This window comes from Emys orbicularis, chromosome 16 (genome assembly GCF_028017835.1).
Source record: "Emys orbicularis isolate rEmyOrb1 chromosome 16, rEmyOrb1.hap1, whole genome shotgun sequence".
NCBI lineage: Eukaryota > Metazoa > Chordata > Testudines > Emydidae > Emys > Emys orbicularis.
The window spans coordinates 16,093,803-16,116,306 of NC_088698.1; the positions used below are offsets into that span (position 1 = coordinate 16,093,803).

The 22,504-nt window shown below is 39.3% G+C and overlaps 1 protein-coding gene across 1 annotated transcript in view; it reads right to left on the reverse strand.

Annotated features, from left to right (window-relative positions):
- LOC135890321 (protein HIRA) overlaps nucleotides 1-22,504 on the reverse strand; it is a 50,723-nt gene that overhangs the window by 1,894 nt on the left and 26,325 nt on the right. The window contains exons 12-25 of the mRNA XM_065417687.1: nucleotides 21,884-21,989; nucleotides 21,039-21,266; nucleotides 20,081-20,166; nucleotides 18,676-18,870; nucleotides 17,379-17,549; nucleotides 12,728-12,932; nucleotides 11,725-11,829; nucleotides 10,581-10,729; nucleotides 8,431-8,592; nucleotides 7,148-7,206; nucleotides 5,884-5,989; nucleotides 4,217-4,339; nucleotides 2,274-2,437; nucleotides 35-123 (exon numbers count right to left, since the gene is read on the reverse strand). Of these exons, the coding sequence (XP_065273759.1) occupies nucleotides 35-123; nucleotides 2,274-2,437; nucleotides 4,217-4,339; nucleotides 5,884-5,989; nucleotides 7,148-7,206; nucleotides 8,431-8,592; nucleotides 10,581-10,729; nucleotides 11,725-11,829; nucleotides 12,728-12,932; nucleotides 17,379-17,549; nucleotides 18,676-18,870; nucleotides 20,081-20,166; nucleotides 21,039-21,266; nucleotides 21,884-21,989 (1,948 nt within the window). The remainder of the gene's footprint in view (nucleotides 1-34; nucleotides 124-2,273; nucleotides 2,438-4,216; nucleotides 4,340-5,883; nucleotides 5,990-7,147; nucleotides 7,207-8,430; nucleotides 8,593-10,580; nucleotides 10,730-11,724; nucleotides 11,830-12,727; nucleotides 12,933-17,378; nucleotides 17,550-18,675; nucleotides 18,871-20,080; nucleotides 20,167-21,038; nucleotides 21,267-21,883; nucleotides 21,990-22,504) is intronic.

Sequence of the window (22,504 nt, forward strand, 5' to 3'; positions counted from 1 at the left end):
CCTACTTTATTTAAAAACGAAAACCAGCACTTACCACTACTGTTGATTCCCACTGACTTCCAGCTGAGTAATGGACTGGACCCAATAAATCTTTGCATAATTCTCGCAGGCGATATTCAAACCCTGAGAATTACCAGAAATAAAACATTCATAAACATGAAATTATACCCACTACACAATATAAATGACATATAATTTAAGACAGAGTTACAAGTATCTAGACAAGAACAACATAAGGACAAACCAATATGATTTCTGTAAAGGTAAATTATTCCTCCCTAACCAATAAGAATAATTTGAAACATTAAAATAGTAAATAAAGACAGGCTGGTGGATTTATTCTAGAACTTCCAAAAAGTTTTATCAACAGTTCTCCACAAAAAGGCTGTTAAAAGTGAGCTACATAGGAAAAACAATGGAATGATTATCACATTTTTTTATTATAAATACAACCTGAAAGACACCCCTCCTTTCCGAACCCGCCCCCCACCCCCCCAAAAACGTCAGCTTGTTTTTTATGTTATACATGTCTTGTCTGCCCTGGTAGACTCCGGTAACTGTTGAAATGATGACACCACAAAAAAGTCAGACTGAAAGTTGAGTAATTGAGAGGAGAATTAAATTTTTAGTAAGACTGTTTAAAACTTGGGTTTTTTGATTAACACATATTTAATGCCAATACCTAAAAACAGCTTGGAAAAAGAATGTCTTTGATAAAGACTCAACATCCCTGCCTGTTATATTAAGGTGAGAGTGTTTGCAATAATCATGCTTCCAGATCCTCACTAAAGATCCTTCAGCACCTGGATCCCAAGAGGAAAACTAGGAAAGACCAGACTTGACATTTTTTATATTTATCAGATAAAAAACCAAGATGAAGACCTTTAAAAAACACACACAAAAACTTTTCAAGCCAACTTTACATCAGAAAGTAACAAAAAGGGCAGAAGCCCAATTAAAAAAAAAAAAAAAACTTTTGCAAGTGTACTTAAGGTAATTTGATAATCACACGATGTGAGGTAAAGTCTTATAATAGAGTTTAAAAAATGGTTAGGAATTAGGAATCTATGTAGGAATAAATAGGATCAATACAATGATCTACATATTTCAGCATTTATTAATCTGGAAGACTGGGTGAACAGTGCAGTGGCACAAAACACTGAGCAAAATTGAATGTTCAGAGTAGGTTTAATGTAGTGCATATTTTTCAGTTTGCCAGTTAGGTTCTGAATTAGTTTTAACTTCTTAGAAAAATAACTAGGTGTCATTATGGACAGATCAAGAATCAAATATTAAACTTGGTTAAGGAGGGAGTGAGAGAACCACATTTATTTAGAGAAGTGTAATCTAGTGCATGGAACTTGGGACGGAGAGGCAAGAACTCCTGAATTTGATTCTGATTCTGCCAGTAATTCAGTGTGTGGCTGTAAGTGAGCCACTTCACCTCTGCCACAGTTTTCCCATATGTAAAATGGTTATGTGGGTGAAGAGAAGGTCCCATGTAGGAGAGATTAAGATAAGGGGGACCATTTAATTTGGAAAGCAGACAAGTGGAGATATGCTAGAGAGCTGTAAAATCTGAAAGAGACAGAGAAGGCTAGTTGGTTATCCTTATTTAATAATGTAGAAAAAGAAGATACTCAAAAATTGGAAATTAACAAAATGGAAAGTTATTCCCCACCCCCTTCTTTGCATAAACAAAAATTAACCTATGTAACTCACGGCTCCAAGCTATTACATTAAATAGATTAGCAGAATTTTTGTTTACAGTTTAGACATTTACATGAATAAGAGTAGAACTTCTGCAGCTATATTAGCCATGATAAAAGTCACAAAGGGTTAGTAATTCCTCTGCTGCAGGACAAAATGTGATCACTAATTGAGTCAGGAATAAATTTTCCTCATGGTGTATTACTAAAAATTACATGCTTTATGAGGGTGTTACAGCATCCAGCAGCAGCTGCTATTGGGGACAGTATATAGATCCTGGGGGATAATTTGACTATTAAGTAATGTGTATTTCTATACTTAAATCCAGAGATGGCACTTCTCCTCCCAGTACACTATCTATATTTAACATACAAGCAAAAGAGCCTCCACTATGGACCACCTTCGGAAGCAAATGTGCTGAAGTTTTTTGTTTTTTGTTTTTAATAACCACAGAGGTGCCAAACAAAAGGACACTGAGAACAGTCACATACATAATGAGAATACGGGAGTTCTGAAAAATCCATCAGACCTGCAAAGAAATAACATTGCATATCAGAGCTCACCTTCATTAACTAGGTACCGTGCATAGATAAGGAGCCAATGGCGGTATTCATGACTGGATTGTAACATAAGTGCCGCTGCTATCTGATTCTCCAGGTAAGCCAGTGTTGTTTCTTGTTGTACTAAATGAGGCATGGAGAACAGTCTTGCAGCTTGCCTTCCTGAACTATAAACCAAACATGGCACAAAGTCAGAGAACAATTAGAAAAAAACTCCCCTAGTGCAGAAGCCATTCTTCTAGTCTTTCACATATCAATGGTATTTGGTGCTTTCCCAGTTTGCACCTCTACTGCCAAAGGCCACTGCCTATAAATCTTCTGCACCCGACAGATGGAAAGACCCTCGGACCTGTCTACATTGGCACCAGGGCACTAGGTTCAATGATCCCCCAGTCCCTTCAGACTTTCCACCTGGGGAGCAGTAACCAATAGGAGCTTCCACAGCCACCTGAAATCACCATTCACTCAACTTGGAAACTGGATTTTACTATATTGTCATTGACCACTTCTCCCTTGTCACCCATCCCTCTCCTACCACTGCAGCCTCTCAGGTGCCCAACCCCACTCTCCCTTGTCCACTGGTTCTCCACCACCTCCTCATTTACCTCTCTCCTTTCTCCTCCCCACTCCCATAACCCCCTCCTCTTGCTCACTTCAATCCTGAGTGTGCACCACTCCCCTCCACCACAGCAAAGCTCAGTTTTTATAGTTTAATTTACATTATAAAGTGAAATATATAAGAAAATGGACAAAATGAAACGAACACAGTAAGTTCCTATCATCATCCTGATCACTTTGCTTGTATGCTGCATCCCTTTTGTCCTCCCTTCATCTGGTTTTTGTCTTTAACATTATAAGCTCTCCAGGGTAGGGGCTGTCTTCTTGTATGTTTATATAACCCTTTAGAACACTCCTGAACCCCCACCCAGAAGAGTGTGAAAGCCAGGAAACTAAATGAAGGCTAGTTTTATAAATGGTCTTTGTAAAAGGCTGGAAATTCTTTTTTTTTTTAAGTTAACTACAGTGTTCTAATAAAGTTACTTTTTGAAGTAACTAAAACATCTTTACAAACCTTAACTAATTTTTCATCTGGATATTTTCTTTTTTACAAAATAAATCCAAACTGTTATTTCCATTCTTTCTATTTTTAAATCCTAATTTTCTTGACTTTTTTTTTTTTTTAAAGGAAAGAAGGAAAATAAGTCCAATTACCCTACTTACAGCCCCTCTCATGTGGGCATAAAAATTAGTAAAATAAAATCAAAGTTGGCTATGAGAGAGTATATAAATTAGAAACCAGGGATGTGAGTAGCAGGTGAAGATGAGCCACTGAGCTGTCTATGGACACTTCCACTGGCTCTTGCTATTCCCTGGTGGTGTGATCAGAAGTTAAAAATATGCAGCAAATGACTAATTAACCATCCAATCTTCCCTAAAATTCTCAGACTCCACAGAATAAGCCAACTAAGGACAACTGAATAAACCAAAGTTGAAGCTTGTAGACCAAACCACTTTTGGGATGATGGTCCAATTAGTAAGTTATAAAATCACAATGCAAAATGTAAGAAATCCAATTTAGATAAACAAAGTGATATTCTATAAACATAAATGAGAAACACTGCACCAACAGGTAAGGAAGAACTATAAAAGTAGAATTATTAAGCATAATGTACAGCCTTCTTACTACCCAAATATTCTCTGAGCTAAACAGATACAAGGTTACAAAGATGTAAGGCTTAAACATACTCTCTGTACGAATCTGATTGACAGATTAGCCCTCCAACCCACTGATATATCTGAAAATAACTAAGTAATTCAAGCATTCAGTCACCTGAACGAGACAGCACAACAGAAATTAACACCAGGCAATTTAGTTTACTGTATATGAAGCAGAAACAGACCACTTGGCTGATCAGCGAACACAAATAAAATGCCTAAATGCATACTTTGATGTTCGTCCCTGTATTATGGCTAAGGGTCCTGAACACAGCATGGCTTCTTGGGATGGTAAACTATTCCTGTAGTCTGCACATTGTGCTAAGGAGTCCTGTTTGTCAGAGACAAGATTCCTGTGGGGGGAAAAAAACAAGAACATATTACAACACAGTGAACGGTGCATCAGGTGGCAGATGACACTGTTCTATTCTGCTTTATACTCGATTTGCATTTTCACAATAAAAAAATTATTAAAGCTAATGTTAAAATTATATAATACGCAGGTTAAGAAAAGAGTGTCTCTACATCTGGGTATAGTGCTTAAATTATGCAAAAGTACAAAGGTTGGTTCAAAAGTCAGACAATACATATAGTACATAATCAACAATAACCCAAATTTAGATTAATAAATTTAATGATACACACTGGTGCAACGTACAAGGCTTTGGGCCAAATCCTGCTCACCTTATTTACACAAATGGTCCCATTGAAGTCAATGGGATTAGTCACATAACCTAAACAGGATTTGGCTTGGAGCTCTGAGAAGCATAAAAGAAAATCCACCGGCACATTTTACAGGTTCCATATTGAAAACAAAAATTCAAATCCTCTGTAGGACCAAGGCTGTATGGAACCTAGGTAATTACTTTCTCATCATGAAACTAACTTTACTCCAAGACCCTCCACACATCAGACCCTATTCTCAGACTGCTGATCAGCCAGTCTGGCATTTCCCTTACACTGAAGATATGATGCCTCCTTCATACTGACAGGGGAGAGTTGACAGCTACAACTCCCACTTCCTACACCTAATTAAGGCTATCATCTACATGGGTTTGACAGGCTGGGGAATTGGTTGCTCAAATGAATGCCACTTGTATGCTTACCAGACAACTAAGATACACAATGGCACAAATACTTACAGTAATCTTAATTGTTTAATCATGGTTAATTTGAGTGGTGACTAAGGGACTATTCTTTTATATAAATCTGAGAATGTGGCACAAACAGAAAAGTGACAGGAAATTCAGATTCCATCCTCCATTCTTCAATGGTTTAATTGTTGTGGAGAAAAAAACAGCAGGATTTAAGTTCAGGGTCAACCTTAACTGTGAATAATATCAAGGCTGTGACAGACATGGACTAGTGCCAGGCAGTAAAAATTAGATTTTCTCTGGGGTGTTTTCCTTCCAATTTATTTAAAGAAATATTAATCTAAACACACAAACTACCGTCTAAATATAAGAGAGCATCCAAGTTTCCTGGCAGCTGATCTGGACTAATTTTTTCCAAAGACTTATCTTTTACATTCAGAAATCATGAACGTATGAATGACCAAACCATTTTAAATCCATGTCAACTTCCAGTCAGTTACAAGCAACCCTACGACAACAAATCAGAGTATATATGTAACAGGTGGGGAAAAAAGGGTAAGGAAATAAATTTCAGTTTAAGCTTTTAATTTACAAGGCTTATTTTAAACAGTACTGAATTATAAAAACATGAAAGGGACTGGCCCAGCCATCCATGTACTAGTACGTGGGGAGCAAAGTAGAAGACAAGCCCAGTGTTTCCGCTCGGGTTAGTTTTCAGAGTACAGAATTAAGGGGCAGTAAATCAGAACTGGCATGCTATCACAGCCAACTTTATAAAAGGTAGGAAAGAATGTGCAACTTACCACGTAGAAAGAGAAGGATTAAAACAATATGCCTTTCCATCAGACAGGCTCATTACTGGTATACCATGCTGAGTCAGCAAAATTTGAGAGACAGATGTATCACTTCCTACAGATTAAATCAAATCTCATGATTTCCTCCGAAGTAATCATTACATAACATTTAAAACTCTACACATTTAAAGTGCTATACGGCCATTAATTAATCCTCGCAAGAGCCCTACTGAAACAGGTGTGACTAGTGTTACTCCCATTTTACTGGCAGGGAAGCTGAGGCAAAGAGGTGAAGTAACACTGAATGCACGTAAGCAAGTCAGTAGCAGAGCTGGATTTAGAAGCCAGGGCTCTTAGCACTGAGTTCTGTGTACTATTACATGTGTCATTTCTTTGCAACTATCATTAAATAATCTGGAGAAATTGCAATATACATAAAGGGGGTTGGTTAAAAGGGAAATATTTGCAGTATCTCAGGGCAGAATATTCACCCAATTATTTTTCTGTCATCTTTAAAAATAAACCCTTCAGTTTACAGGTATCTCCAGGCCAATCTCCTAACAAACTATGCTTGGGAAGGTGTGGATAAACATGCTGTAATGCTCAGATATTCATTATCTCCTGCTTACCAACGTGTTCTGATTCTACAGTCCTACGGAGCATGTTTTGAGCACAGGACCAATTGACCAGGGCTTGTGGTTGTCTGTCTGAGAAGACTTCTGCAGTCTGCTGAGTTCATACCACACACACATACAAATACTTCTCAAACTGCCTTTGATTAATACTACTAAGATTAAATCCAGATAGAAGGCCAGTGCGTTTCTTGTAACGCTGATTTTTTTTTTGCCAGATACTGGCAAGGGCAGAAAACAGATTTGTTAAATTCAGATAATTTCTGATCAGTTAAGTTTTAAAATATCTGATTATATGCAAGATATGCATTGGGGACTGCAATAGTGTTATGGGATTTATACACCAGATTAGAAAGTGTTTCATGATAACTCTACAGCATTGCATTTCCACATTTAAAAACAAAACAAATTACAGGATCCTTAATAGTTTGCTATCTCCTTATATTTTTATCTTGATTGTTTCTGTGGTAATGAAACATTATCCAGTGATTTCCATTTAACACCCAACTATGTACAGAAGAAAACCTATTTATTTTTGCTTTACAGGGGTAGGTAGAATTTTAGCACACTCGTTAATGGCTCAATATATTACAGGAGGACTGAAAGACTAAGGTTGGCAGGTAAATGTGCCCTTTCATTACCTGCTAATATTGTTTGCAGAGACTCGTCTTTAACAACCACTGACTGTTTATGAACATCCCTGAAGGGAGAGAAAAGAGGGGGGAGGAGGGAAATCTATACATTAAAAATAAATGAATATGCCAATCATATAACGAATCAGTTTCTAGAATGTTCCTGATTAAAATTTGTAACTTAATATTTTCTTCATTATTTTGACAACACAATTTTGGCAAGGCAGAAAATAGCAAAGCAGAGCTGTATGCACCCCTGCTTCCGAAAAGGATTATAAAAAGAATTATTTGCACTTCTATGGCCCTTTCTGTTAGAGAATCTCATCACACTTTGCAAACATTAAGTCTCACAACATATCTGTGAGATAGGTATGAATTATTTGCCCCATTTTACAGATAAGTAAACGAATGTAGAGAGAGGTTAAGTGAACTGTCCAGGGTCACAAAGTGAGTCAACAGCAGAGCTGGGAACTGAACCCATGCCTTCTGACTCCTAGGCCCATACTCTGGCTCAGGGATCGGCAACCTTTGGCGCGCGGCCCGTCAGGGAAATCCGCCGGCGGGCCGAGATGGTTTGTTTACCTGCAGCAGCCGCAGGTTCAGACGATCGCAGCTCCCACTGGCCACGGTTTGCCGTTCCAGGCCCCTCCAGGCTCAGGGATATGCTGGCCACCGCTTCCCGCACCCCCATTGGCCTGGAACGGTGAACCGCAGCCAGTGGGAGCTGCGATCGGCCGAACCTGCGGCTGCTGCAGGTAAACAAACCATCTCGACCCGCCGGCGGATTTCCCTGATGGGCCGCGTGCCAAAGGTTGCCGATCCCTGCTCTAGCTGTTAGACAATACTCTTCAAATGTTAATGTTGATTTACTAAAAATGAAGATTTTAATGATTTCTATGTTTCCTTCTTTCCCTTAATTCCACAGACTAAAATCACCCTGTCCTAGAAGGCAGCTTAAACAAATGACCCTTAGTAGGATAAACCATCCACTTTCTAGGGTGAAATTCACCCCTGTGCAGAGTTCCACTTAAGCCTCCAAAAGAGAGCAGGCAGGACATATGTCTTGCATGGTGGGCCCTCTACATAGGGCTGAATATCACATCCACAAATAAGACTCGATCGAAAGCGAATCTGATTTGAACCAGAGCATCAGCAGGCACATGCCAACTCAGCCACTAGAAAAAAAAACATTTATCAGCCCCCATCAAAGTCATTAACTGGAAGCAGTAAGGTAACCAGTCAAACTCAGCCCATGCTTACTGGCAGTCATGACAGCATAATTTAGTACTCACCACACAGACAGCGTAGCAATAGTGGTGAGAGCCATGACGTAGGAACCTGTGCAATGTAAAGCGGAGATAGGCGAATGCAATATAATAGGTGGGAGAAGGCGACGACCACAAGCTGAAAATACAGATAAGGTCCTCTTCTCACAGGCTACACTCACCACATCACTGAAAATGACCAAAAGGAAACATTTAAATTCAGCTAAATGAAAGAGGCAAGATCTCTTGTGTTATCATACAACTTGAAGGAGGTCCCACTGATAAAGTGTGAGGATTCAGAAAACTTGTCTCCAGAAAGCACAGCCAAAAAACACAGGAGAATGTGGTTTTGAATCCTAAATTCAAGTCTCTCACTCAGCAGATGGAGGTGACTGCGACGTATCAGTGGGGAAGGAAAGGAGGCGTGCCTGGTCAGAATAAGCCTCGGCATACTGGCCATATGAAGAAGAGGTTGGTTTTTTGAAACAAGACCGTTTCCACACACACAAGAATGTACAGAGAGAATGGTCTGTCAAGACAATGGAATGACGAGGCTCTCTTTAGAAGGCAGGGAGGGAGCTGTGCACTAGCAGGCAAGAGCATTGCCGAAGTGAAAGTAGGGAATTGCTAGATGACAAAATGTAAAAGTCCCTTTCATGGTGATGTGAGGTTAAAGGTTTGAATTACCTTGCAATCAAAGCCCTGGGTCCATGTTTCAAAGGCGGTGTTGGATAGCATTTCCGTCAGTGAGGAAGGCTTATACTGTAAAGGTAGCGCTTCCTACCTCCTTCATTAAAGAGCATGGGAGATTTTGGCCCAAATTTTACATACTTATTATTTCTACCCTGCTCTAGGATATGCTTCCAATCTAAACACTGGATAAGGTATGTGAATGATCGGGAGTTTGCAGTTTACTGTTATGGATGACAGGACACGGTATGAAGGAGAGCTCTGATAACAGCTGTATATAACTTTGTAACCAACCCTCTTCCTAACAAGCTTGAAACTCAGGCCAGGCAAACCCAACCTTGTGGTGGGCTTGGGCTGAAGTCTGAGCCAACTTGGGCCAATGTGAGCTTTTGCAAAACATTACAGCTCAAAACATAACAGCTTCACAAAAACACATGTAAAACTTGTCAATTTCAGCTGTGCTTTAGGAGTTTAATTTGTTCCAATCCAAAACGCAGCATAACTCTTAAAGGTGTGAAACCAGAAAAAGGTTCAGATGAATTCCTGTGAACCAGACTTGTGGGTACCTTTGTCACAGTTTGGACCTCAACAAGATCACACAGTTAAAATTAAACTTCTGATGCAAAAGCTAAAGGCTGCTGTTGAGGAGGAGGAGAAACTGCAAGTATCTCTGAGGACACACGTATCCCACAAAAATATTCTATTTATAGTGTTCTTTTAAACCTTCAATCGTTGTGGCATTTGCTGTTTAAACAACTGTTGCTTCTAATCGTTCAGTCCACTCTAATGGGGGAATTTAATGGAGGAATGTAATGTCTGACAAAGAAAGTATTTTAATTGGCTAATGGGGACATGGGATGCTATAAAGACTTTGGTTAGGTCAGGACCCTAGGGGCTAATTCACTAGTGAGGCTGCCGTCAGGTCTACATACAGTGCATATTATATTTATTCATATCACATGGTTAATACCAAAGCATTGTGTACAGGTTACAAAAGAAGTAACCAAAAAAACAGCAAACCGCAATGATCAACAAAGCCAATGCCCCCGGTTACTAATGCTACAGGAGGAGGAAAGAAGAACATAAGTGTCCTAGAGCAGGCTGGCAAGAAGAGGAAGAAGAGAAAGGTCTTAGGAAGATGTTTTGCACTATGAAGAATCACACAACTCCATAAAAATAAGGGATCCTGTCATGCACTGTAATAGTGAATTTAACTAAACATTTTGCAAAATATACCGTGCACCAGGGGTTAAAATAATAAAGACAAATGGGTAGCAATATTCTCTGAAGCTATTGAAATTTGGTAAATTTTAAATACCTATATATTTTATTCATGTAATCGGAAGTTCTCAAAGGGAACCTCGAATAAGGTTTCCCACTAACCACTTGTTTAATAGTGTAACAATACAGCCCTAAATACTTTCTCCTGCCAAAGGACTATCGCTCCTTTTCTGGAGGCTCCTACTTCTACAAGCAAATTCTCTTACCAGCTTCCAGCTGCAGTAAGAATTCGACTGGTGAGGACAGTCTCCCATTCTTTGCCTTCCCGATTACACTTTAACCTGCTCAGCTTGGAACCTCCCACTGTGGTCATCTCATTCTCCACCTCAATGTACATGGAGGGATCTGAACTTACCTGAAAAAAAGAAAAGGAAAATCGTTTTACACAGAGGAAAACTGCTCAGGGAAGTGTCAAGTAATGTAGGTCCAAAATAGGGCCCAATTAAACCTTGGCATCTGATAGAGAAAACACTCTGGAGTTTTGTTTAAAATATCCTCAAAATACACCAAATTACTTCAAAAGGAAGAGATTCCAAAGGCAACTGGTCACTCAAGGCTACTCCCCATCAATAATTTATGTGTATTTTGAGCCCACCAATTGAAAAAAGGGTTTATATTTTCAGTCATCTGTTCTTCCTAAGTCCTGGACACCAAATCTAGTTCAAACAAGGCTGATGCTGCAGCCTTTCAGGATTCCTGCAGTCAAAGCCAGACTTCTATGGTAAAAGCACACAGACAAGGGACTAGTAGGTACATGATTCAATGTTATGTTAGGCCCTCCAGGTGCTGAGCATGTCACTTTACCGCGTGAAGAGACCTCAGAGGAAATGCCCAGTTTATGTAGAGAGCGGTCTGTGGCGCATGTGTGAAGAGAAAGCACCAGCCCTGTCTGGAGTTCCTGCTGCCACCACTTCTCTTGAAACACCAAGGCTAAATAAAGGAAGAAGGGAGGGGGCGCCTAAGAGGGGAAAATATGTTTGTCTTTGAAGCCAAGTCAGGTGAGAAAAGAAGGAATGAATTGCTGAAATGGATTGCCTCTGCAGGTGAGGTAGGAAGGAAGAAGGCAAAAGCCAGAGGGTGCATGTGACTTACTTAGGTCCCAAAGCCAAGTCAGGTAAGGGAGGGGAAGAGGCAGTTGGGAGGCCTACAGTGGCAGGAAGGAGCCAAGTGGGAAAGTCTTAGAAGAAAGTGGGGTGGGTAAAGCTCCTTCTTGGACAAGGCAAAGGAATTCTGCTCCAATCCTTCAGTTTAATATAACTATTCTGAGTGTCTTAAGGATATTTTTGGCAAAGTAAACATTTCTTGGGAAAAATGCCTTTTAAGTAAACAATGTTGCTGTCATCCACTTACTTGCAATGTAAACGATTTCTGTGGGATTGGGGTTGGCAGTTTAAGTGCTAATGCTGGTGCAGAGATGCAAGTGGCATCCTTCTCAGAGGCCAGTGCAGCTGGGGACTGAAAAACAAAAGTGTCAACAACAGTAACAAACAGAGCAATTAAAAACAAAAAGAAAATCTTATGAACAAATGGAACAGTGCACGGTTATCACTCACAAAAGCGCCTCAGTACAGATATACCCTAGTCCAGATTGTGTTGCCAAGAGGGAAACCTCAACAAATGTTTAAACACACATCAGAAAAACCTCATGCAAAAACTTTTTTTTTTTTTTAAATACAGTATTTATGCAATATGTGTCTTCATTCTCTAAACTAGCTGCTAAGAATTTTCAGGAACAATATGTGGTCATTGCGGCCTGCGTTAGGCCATCTTTAACACTTTCCATCTGTACTAAATTAATGGAAGCTCCGGTATGTTTCAGGGCAAGGCCAGCCTTTGAATGTTGGTAATGAAAAGGGCTATTGCAACCGAAGGATGGGAAGTACTGTCATAATGTACCAGCTAGGTATGTACTCTACTGCCCTGTACTGAATGGAAGGGCATACCTCCTCAAGTGTTTATAATTATGCCACCCTCTTGAATCATACTGCTGACAGCTGATGGAGTTTCTCATTTAGTTCAAGCAGCAGACATCTGTGTTTTTGGAAGCCAAGGTCCTGCATCTAACTCCAATACTACATACATACTGTTGAGTTAGTGTCTGCAATATTTGTATGTGCACAGCATACAGATTTGTTACATTATGTGCACCTTCATTTTAAACCTTAAGAATTAGATAAAAAGCAAGCAAGAGGACTAGCTTCAAAATTTTGAGGAACCTTAGCACTCCTGGTTTCACTTGACCACCTTCTGTCTAATCTAATGCAAGGACAACATTTTGCTTTAGTAAATGAATAGTAGAAACCATAAATACTAATACTATGCACATTAATTAAATTATTGACATACTGACTACCTGAACAGTTAAAGTCACAGGTACTAGTCTGGAGTCCTTTCGAGGCCTGCCTTTTTTCTTCTTTTCTACTGTTTCTGCCTCAAGTTCTAGTTTACGCTTGGGCAGAGACAGCGGTTTAGTAGCTGGAATCTTCTCTTCACTGTCACTGCTGCTCTCCAGGATATCCTTGGGCTTATTCTCTTTAATTAAATTCTGATCCTTCAATCTGCATAAAAAGTAAAAGATTTGTTTCATAATTTACATAAGTTATATTCAAAGCTGCTACCCATCCATCCACTATTAGCTTTCAAGCTAAGCATCAGGTGTATTCTTAGGCTTGTTTGAATACATCTGAAAAGATGCAGAGGAAAAAAATTAAGGTAAAAAAAGGCTACTCAATCCTTTGTGCAAATGCAAATATGGAACATACAAAATGCAGCTTCTTCAAGTAAATTTTCTGCTTAAAAAACAAATAGTAAACTAGGCTGTGGTGGCTTGCACTAACACAGGGGTGGCCCACCTGTGGCTCCAGAGCTGCATGCGGCTCTTCAGAAGTTAATATGCGGCTCCTTGCATAGGCACCAACTCCGGGACTGGAGCTACAGGCGTCAACTTTCCAATGTGCGGGTGGTGGTAGGGGGGAGGAGGTGCTCACTGCTCAACCCCTGACTCTGCCACAGGCCCTACCCCTACTTCACCTCTTCCCCCAAGGCCCCCGCTCCTTCCTGCCCCCTTCCCTGAGCCTGCCATGCCCTCGCTCCTTCTCCTCCCCCCAGAGCCTCCTGCATGCCTCAGGAGACATGGGGAAGAAGGGAGGCGCTGATCAGCAGGGCTGCTGACAGGTGCAGGGGAGCTGATGGGGGGCTGCTGAGGTATTACTGTGGCTCCTTGGCAATGTACATAGGTAAATTCTGGCTCCTTCTCAGGCGCAGGTTGGCTACCTCTGCACTAACACATTATTCAGCAACTAGATACTTAAAAAAAAAAAAAACAAGTTTTATTTGACCATTTAATGGATACTGCACCACATGAAGAGCAATTATAATATCCAAATCAGATGACAACTAGAGTTTTGCTTAAAGAGACTGGTTTCCATTACAGCTGTAATGGAGCGATTCCATTAGGGGCAGGTGGATGGGCAAAGTGGGGGAGGTGGAAGAGAACAAAACTGACAGTAGCAAGCTTGCAAATGAAAAGAACACAAGGGCTGTAAATTAACATGTACCGCATGCTTGACATCTCTGAAACAATGGCTTTCAATGCACATATATATACACACACATTATGATGATCATCAGGAATCACAGTTATTGTTAAGGTTGTAATAAAAACCTTTTTTGCAGCCTCTTCCTACCCCCAGCTTTCCAAGACGTTTACCTGGGAAGGGTGGGAGGAAGGGCATTTTTCATCTTGTGCTGATCTAAACATGCAAGGAATTTTAAGAGTAGTTCTCCTCTCTTCTCCACAGAACAGAGAAATGAGTACAAGATGGGGAGTGATTTATATTCCCAGTTCTACTGCTGTTTGTCCATAATTCTTTGCATTTATGTAGCACATTAGAAACATTAGATAGGGTTCACAACACCCCCTCAGGAGTAAATATTGTTACACCCATTTTACTGGATGGAAAGACAGACTCAGAAAGGTTAAATGACTTTTGCCCAACATTATACAGAACATCAGTATCAGAATCATGATGAGAACTTAGGTCTCCTGGCCCCCAGCCCTATGCCATGATAATAGATCACAGTGACTCTCAGACAAGTCAGCACCTTGCTGTCCCTCCAGCTTCCCAAGCTGTGAATTGGGATACTACTGTTTACCTCCCTCCCTCACTCACAGGGGTACCCAACCCATGTCCCTTCTGACTTTGGGAAGTGGGCAGAAAAGACACTGTACCTCACATACATACTTGTAGGCCAGTTTGCCATGCAACTGAGTCTCGGCAAACATACCCATTGGAGACACAGGAAGTGCCCTACTGGATCAGACCCAAGGTCTTGCTAGTCCAGTGTCCTGTCTCTCACAATGGCCAGAACCAGATGCTTCAGAGGAATGTTTAAGAATCCCACAGTATGCAGATGTGGGGTAATCTGCCCCCCATAGTACATTTCATCCTGGTTTCTAGTAGTTAGAGATTGTCTCCAAGCCTGAAACATGAGGTTTAATAGCCTTTTCAATTGTTTTGTTATTAATCTGAAAACTCTGGATACTCATGATATCAATATAAATGTTGAATCCCTTTTTGAATCTTGCTAAGTTCTTGGCCTCAACAAAATCCTGTGACAATGAGTTCCACGGGCTAATTACATGTTGTGTGTTTACTGGTTTTGAATTTGCATTCTCTAATTTTCATTGCTTGTCCCTTGCTCTTTAGTTAGGAGACAGGCAGAACAAAAGTTCCTGATCTACCTTCTCTAGACCATTCGTTATTTTATATACTTTTATCGTGTACCACTTATGCACCTCCTTTCTAAGACAAACAATCCCATTCTTTTCAATCTCTCTTTATATGATAGTTTTTCTAAGCCCAAGGTCATTCTTGTTACTTTCCTCCGATCCCCAGTTCGGCAATATCCTTTTTTTGAGATAGTGTGACCAGTACTGCACACACTATTCCAAATGAGGCCACAGCATTGATTTATATAATTGCATTATAATATTCTCTGTGTAATTGCATTATAGCATCCTCCATGTTATTCACAAGCCCATTCCTTAGGTACCCTAACATCTTGTTTACTTTTTTGACCACAGCGTCACATTAAACAGGTCTTCAATGACTATGACGGCACCCAGGTCCATTTCTTGAGTTGATACAGATAATTTAGAACTCTGTGTATGGTGTCAGAGTAGTTTAATTATTTTCCTCCAATGTGCATTACACTTTGTATTTACTGACATTGAATTTCATTTACCATGATGTTGTCCATAAACTTAGCTTGTTTAGATCTCTCTGATGTTCCTCACAATCCTGTCTGGTCCTAAGTATCTGAAAATAACTGTGTCTCACCTGCAAATTGTTCGACCTCATTACTCACCCCCTTTCCAGATAATTAATAAATATGTTAAACCAATGATTCTCAACCAGGGATAAATGTACCCTTGGGAGTACGCAGAGGTCTTCCAGGGGATACATCAGCTCATCTAGATATCTGCCTAGTTTTAAACTGGCTATATAAAAAGCACTAACAAAGTCAGGACAAACTAAAATTTCATACAATGACTTATTTATACTGCTCTGTATACTATACACTGAAATGTAAGTACAATATTTATGTTCCAATTGATTTATTTCATAATTACGTGGTAGAAATGAGAGAGTGAGCAACTGATAAATACTAGTGTGCCGTGACACTTTTGTATTTTTATGTCTGATTTTGTAAGCAAGTAATTTTTAAGCGAGGTGAAACTTGGGGCACACAAGACAAATCAGACTCCTGAAAGGGGTACACTAGTCTGGAAAGGTTCAGAGCCCCTGTGCTAAACAACACAGGACCTAGTATGAAACCTTGAGGCACCCACTTCAAACCTTTTTGCTATGGATTACAATTGACCATTTAATCCTAATCTTTGTTTTCTGTCTCCTAGCCAGATTTTGATCCCTGACAATACTTTGCCTCTCACTCCATGACTAGTTAGCTTCTTTAGTAGCTTCTTGCATGAAGGAACTTGTCAAAGGCCTATCAGCACTCTAAATAAATTATATCCACTGATTTTCCTTTATCCACTACTTTATTAACACATGCAAAGAATTTTAAGATTAGTCAGATACAATATTCCTTTGCAGAAACCGTGCTGGTTAGACCCTATCATATAATGATCTTCCAGGTGTTTTTTTATTCTATTTTTATTTTAATTATTGTTTAAAGCAATTTTCCAGCTACAGATGTAAGGATTAGGTCTATAATTCCTCTGATCACTTCATGAGCCTTTTTTAAAATACAGGTACAAAATTTGCTACCTTCCAATCCCCCAGAATAGTGGCTTTTTTTCTTTTTTTTTTTCTTTTTAAGCAAAAGGACAGTTTTAGGGGAGGAAATATGGGACAGGAAAAAAAATGTTGTATTTATTGTAAATGGGGTGACTACATAGCTTGCTGGCAAGACACTGACCTTCTACATGATTTGTTAAGGGGTGTGTGTGTGCATGTGTTATAACATGCACAGACTCACATCACCAAACTGAAAGGTTTTCCTTTTCTAGATTCTGATCATGTGGCTCCACAGACAAATACTTGAAAAGAAAATTTATCGCCTGTACAAGGTTCTCAGCACAAAACTGAAATATATCTGCAGCTATTGGGATCTATTTTCTATGTAATGTAATTTAGGTTGAGATGGAACTCCCTGTTACAGGCAGGCTAGATTTTATTGTCTTCCATGAAGACCTCGTATACAATGATTTTATCTTGAAACAAAAGTTTTAACTAAGGAAGATCTGAAGAGTTTTCTTGGTCCCATATGCTTGAGGCTGAAAACATAAATATGAGTATCCATGGATAATGTTACCTCAGAAAATCTTTCTTACTAGTAGCTCTTTTTCATTGCCTCATTCTATAGAGATCTGAGTTAATCTCCAGAATCCCAGCACTGATGCATCCATACCTCAGAGAATCATATTGTTTTAACACTGTCTGCTTGTGTGTCCTCTCCTGCTCTGTACCATCACTTACCTGTCTATGGCCATCTGATTTGTATTTATTACAGCAGAAGTCCCTGAGGTGGCTTTGGATCGTTCTGTGAATCTCGAGTCAAATGCTTTCATAGGTTCAATCTTAGATGGAGTTGTTAGCACAGACGATGATGATACAGGGGGAGCAGCTGAAGCAGAGGTAGCATTTACACTATTAAAGGAGGAAAGAGAAAAACAAAGATTGAAAATATATTTGGAGTCGTGTAGTACTCAAAAATAAATCAGCATTTATCAAAACCTTCTACATGGACTAGAAGTTTAATTAAATTGGCCACTCTTGGACGTGTGTGAATTAAAATACACCATATCCTTTCATGTGTCAATATCCTCTACTCTCAAAAATTATTTATAATAGATCTGAGAGTTGAAATCTTAATGCTGCTGCATAAAGTCTTTTCATCTAGCTATATCCAACTGATTCAGTCTTTAGAATTCTCATTCCTTGATTAAAAATACATATTATCTGTAGGCATTTAGTGTCCAAGTACAATAAATTAGTGATTATGTATATGCAGTGGAGCAGCATGAAATGATCTGTAGGTCTCCACTGCAAATTTATTTTGCTGCAGCAGGCTGAAAATGTTACACACAAGCCTAGCTGTTGCCTACACTACAGTTCAAACCACATAACCTGGTTCTTGCAAAAACTCTTTGAACCACACAACAGGACCTTACATCACAAAAAATCATCTAAATAAGGTTTGCTCACTTTTAAAATACTCAATTTAGACTGAATAAAGAGGTTTTAAGGGGGCTTCAATCTTGTACTAATAGCAGCTCAGTGTTTGTAAGGATGATTTAGTGGTTACTCCAATGGATAACAATCAAAATACATCTTACTGCACTGGAGAAGAGCATTTCCAGTGCACGCCTAGGGATTTGTTCAGCCCTGGGAGGCTTAATTAAGTAAACGGCAGTGTTTTAAAGCTACTAGTTATATCCCAACTCAAAGCTCAATCTGACAATGGATGCATTTCCAAAGGAAAACAGACGCGTTCATGCTAGTTGACTTCTTAGTAAGTGCCGCATAGTGGTGCACATTGGATGTTAACAAGGATAAACTGACTTCACAAAAAACATTGATTTGGTATAATTAGTTCCCACCACTATTAAAAGAGTAATTGAATATTAATAAAATCCTGAAGTATGCAAGACAATATTAGATTCTCAATTAATATTTTCTAGCAGGGAAACCACTTTAGCACCTGCTCATTTAGAGAATTATGAAGGCCAAGTCATCTATGTTAAAAGTAATGAAACCTCTTGCAAACACTGACCCATCTTTATTGATTGTGTCATCTGTTGGTTTTATACTGGCTGCCAGTGGTTCTAGAGAAGGCTTGGAAGTGCCGAGGGAATTGATTGCATTGGAATCTAATGACATCAGTTGCTGATTACTTTGAGAAGACATCATTGAGCCAGCCAGAGATCCAGATATCGGGATACTATTGAAGAATGCGGTTGAAAAATCCCTATACCAAAAAAGATTAAAAGCAAGTACATATGATTTTTTTAAAATTAGTATTTTTTTTAAAGTATTTTAATTTAACTTTAATATCACTTGTGTGTGTATAATAGACACACTTAAAAATCCCTCAATTTTTTCCACATATTTTTCTCTCATCTCTACTGCAATGTAGGCCAATGTGGTGCTTTGCGGTTTATCTCTGCTAATTAATGAGGCAGAAGGGATGCGCATTGCTTCGGGGTGATATTTGTTTGTGTACAGCTGAAGAACAAAAAAAGGGAGCTCTCCCATTTTTGGTGAAAACATGTTTTAAGTTAAAGAGTTTTTTATAGCGTTAGTTGACAGATGCAAAACATTAGCTTAGTCCTGTTGAAGTTAACAGTACAAGCTGACCTTTTGATGGTAGAAAACCTGTCTCTTAACACTAAGCATTCCAGACTGGCTCTTAGATCTTACTATTAAGAGAACACTGGGATAAATGCGGATTTTCACAACTGTATGCAGGATATTTCCAGCAAAAGTCAGCTACCGAGTTCAAATCATGACTGGCATGATTACACAGGATGTAGACACATGCTTTAGAAATTGCTTTGGACGACAGAAGTATAACAACAAGCTCCTTGGAAAAGGGAGTTTATTTTTCACCCGTGGCTCTGATCTTGGGATCTTTTTTCCATGAACTTCCCTCTTCCAAAAACAATAGCTAAAGCTGCTCATTCTGAGGACACGAACCCAGATAATCTAAAACACAGAAGGATTCAATACACAGTATATTCCTAGAAGAGGGAAAAAAACATTTTTTGGCTGAGACAGGAAACCAAGGATGGAACCACTCAGTCATTCAAGATCCCATAGCACTTGGAATGTGCTGGAACAAGTGTTCGCAATCACATACCAGCCAAATTCCAAGTGGGATTATTACATTCTTCTCACCTAAATGTCTGTGTATTTAATTTGAAATGATTTTCACTTCTCTTTCTTCAAACTATTCTGCAGTATTATTTTCACAGAACAGCTGCCACTTTCTACCCTATAAGTGGCTGCATTTTAATGGCAGGTAAAGTGATCATTATAAAGCACTCTGAAATCCATTCATCTTAAAAGTTCTTAAATGTAATGGATTTAAGATGGACCTAAATTTTGTCAGTGTGAACTGGAAGAAGTAGATGAAAAGGTCAAGGGAGATAAGAAAAGTAAAACACTTCAAAGTATACCCAGTGTCCAGCTGAGCTATGCAGAGAGGTGTGATCCGCCTCCGGCCATCTGCAGTCCGTGTTTCAACTTGTTTCTTTAAAAGATTCTGTTGGAGGAAGGGGAGAAAATAACGTTAATATGAATGCTTTCTCCAGTTGACACAAGACTCTGGTTAGGTGCAATGAAATGAAAAATGCTCATCAATAATTATAACCTTTATTGCAGGGAAGCTTCCCCTCCCCCCCCCCCCAACTGTGTTTCTGAACCAAAGAGGCCCCAAATATTTGCACGCTCTCTCACTCGATCTGCCTTCCTGCCAGCACAAACAAACTGGGTTTTTAGGACCGTAAACTCCATGGAGCAAGGATTGTCTTTTAATAAGAGTTTGTATAGTCCCTAACACAATGGAGCCCAGATCTGTGATTGGTGCTCTTAGGCACCACCATAATACAAACAATAAATCACAGCTAAATACAAGGTAGAACACTTTTCACAAAACCATCACTTCATATCTGACCTCTCAGTCCTCGACCTCAAAGAAAACCGGCACAACACCTTCAAAAGATGAGCCTGGGAGTTTACATTCATAACTTCATTAGACACTAAAAAATCGTGGACTTAATAAAGACACTGGATTTATGGCTCATTACAACAATCTATAAACCACTAACCCTCCTTTGTCCTAGGACTGCAGAGGTCCTAGGACAAAGGTCATAACTGCCCATTTCACTGTGAATAGTCTCTTACACCATATTAACTCCATATGCTAAACAATCTGCTCCACCTTGTATTTAGCTGTGACACTCTGAGTACCTTTCCCAGACCTGAAGAAGAGCTCTGTGTAAGCTCAGAAGCTTGTCTCTCTCACCAACAGAAGTTGGTCCACTAAAAGATATTACCTAGCGCAACATCTCTCTCTAATTAGATAATTATCAAATTTGTACTGGATACTATAAAATCACCATTCAAAAGGCCTACCTTTCTAATGTCCTCCAAACTCTCACCATTAACCATGCTCGCCACTTTGGGAGCTGCCGTTGCAGTCCCTGCTGCTTCCCGTATTGCTGCATTCTTCTGCTCCATCTGCTGCTGTTGCTGTCTCTGTTGATACTTCAGCATCTCTGGATTCTCAATAATGGTAGTGGACAACTGAGCCTCAGTCATTATCGCTAAGCTTTTACCATAGGTGGACTGATGAATGTTGCTCTATGGGTGTTAAAAATGTAAAAACAAAACCTGATTACAACTGCTACCAATACATCAGTGATTGTGCTATATAGACATTACACATATTTATTAGTATCAATATACAAGTGCCTTCAGTACTATTTACACATCATTCAAAGATTTTTTTTCTCTCATTATATTTTTTAGATAACATCCAACTCATTAACTAACTTAACCAGGGTGGCAAAAATTCTGTTGCTAGCAGTGATAAGGGGGAAAATCCAGCTGATAGCAAAGCACGTTAAAAAGACTTACATACAAGCTCATAAGAGTAATTTTAAACCATAATTTTGAAATCAGGAAGTCACTCCTCACTACTTAGGCCAGACAAATGTTTCAAATGTATAATGCAATGTAAGCAAATGGGTATTTGCCAAGACAGTTTCTACTCTGGAAAGGATACTTAATACCGCAAGTTGTTTCTGAACTTGATGGCTGACTTTACAAAAAAACTCCCTGGTTCTGGAAAGCAGACAAGACCACATTTTTCTATAATATGAAAATCAGTCAACTACAAGCTTCTATGAAGAGTTTTGAGATTATTATTGTAATGAAAAAGAATGGATGATCACATTTGTCCTGAGCGCTCATAGTACCTTCTCCTCCTCACTAAGTGGATCTCCAAGTTCATCCTGGGAAAAGTCCAAAAAAGCCACTGATCCGTCCATGGAACACACCAAGATCCCAAGTCCATTTAAGGTCCTGAAAGACAGTAAAGATCTTTGTTTTGAAACCACGAGTTTTAAAAAGTTTTCTTTGCTGCATTTATGCAATCCATAGATGTTTTACTGGTTCTTCTTCAAATGGTAGTGTCTCATACCAACTTTCCTAAAGTAACCAGGATGATATTTGTCAAAGTTAATTCTGTGGTGGTGCATACAGTAAAACATAGATGTTTTACTGTAAAAATAAATGGTTAGCATAGGATTTATTACACCAGCAACTACTGAAGTGATCAAAGAAGTGGGCAACATGGGATAGTCAAGGGACTGTGTTTGATAACCAGTGACTACATACAGACATGTGCTTTTGAACACGGTGCTCACCCACATTAATGACCACGACTGTGAAAAACCAAGAATAGGGATAAAACTGGAAGAATTTAAAATGTTAAATACTAAAGGCGAACCACAAAGCAAGAATATAAATCCATTTGCTTCAGAAAGTATGTGCTAAATATGCCCACTAATTGGGCTAAGGGCAGCATTCAGCACATA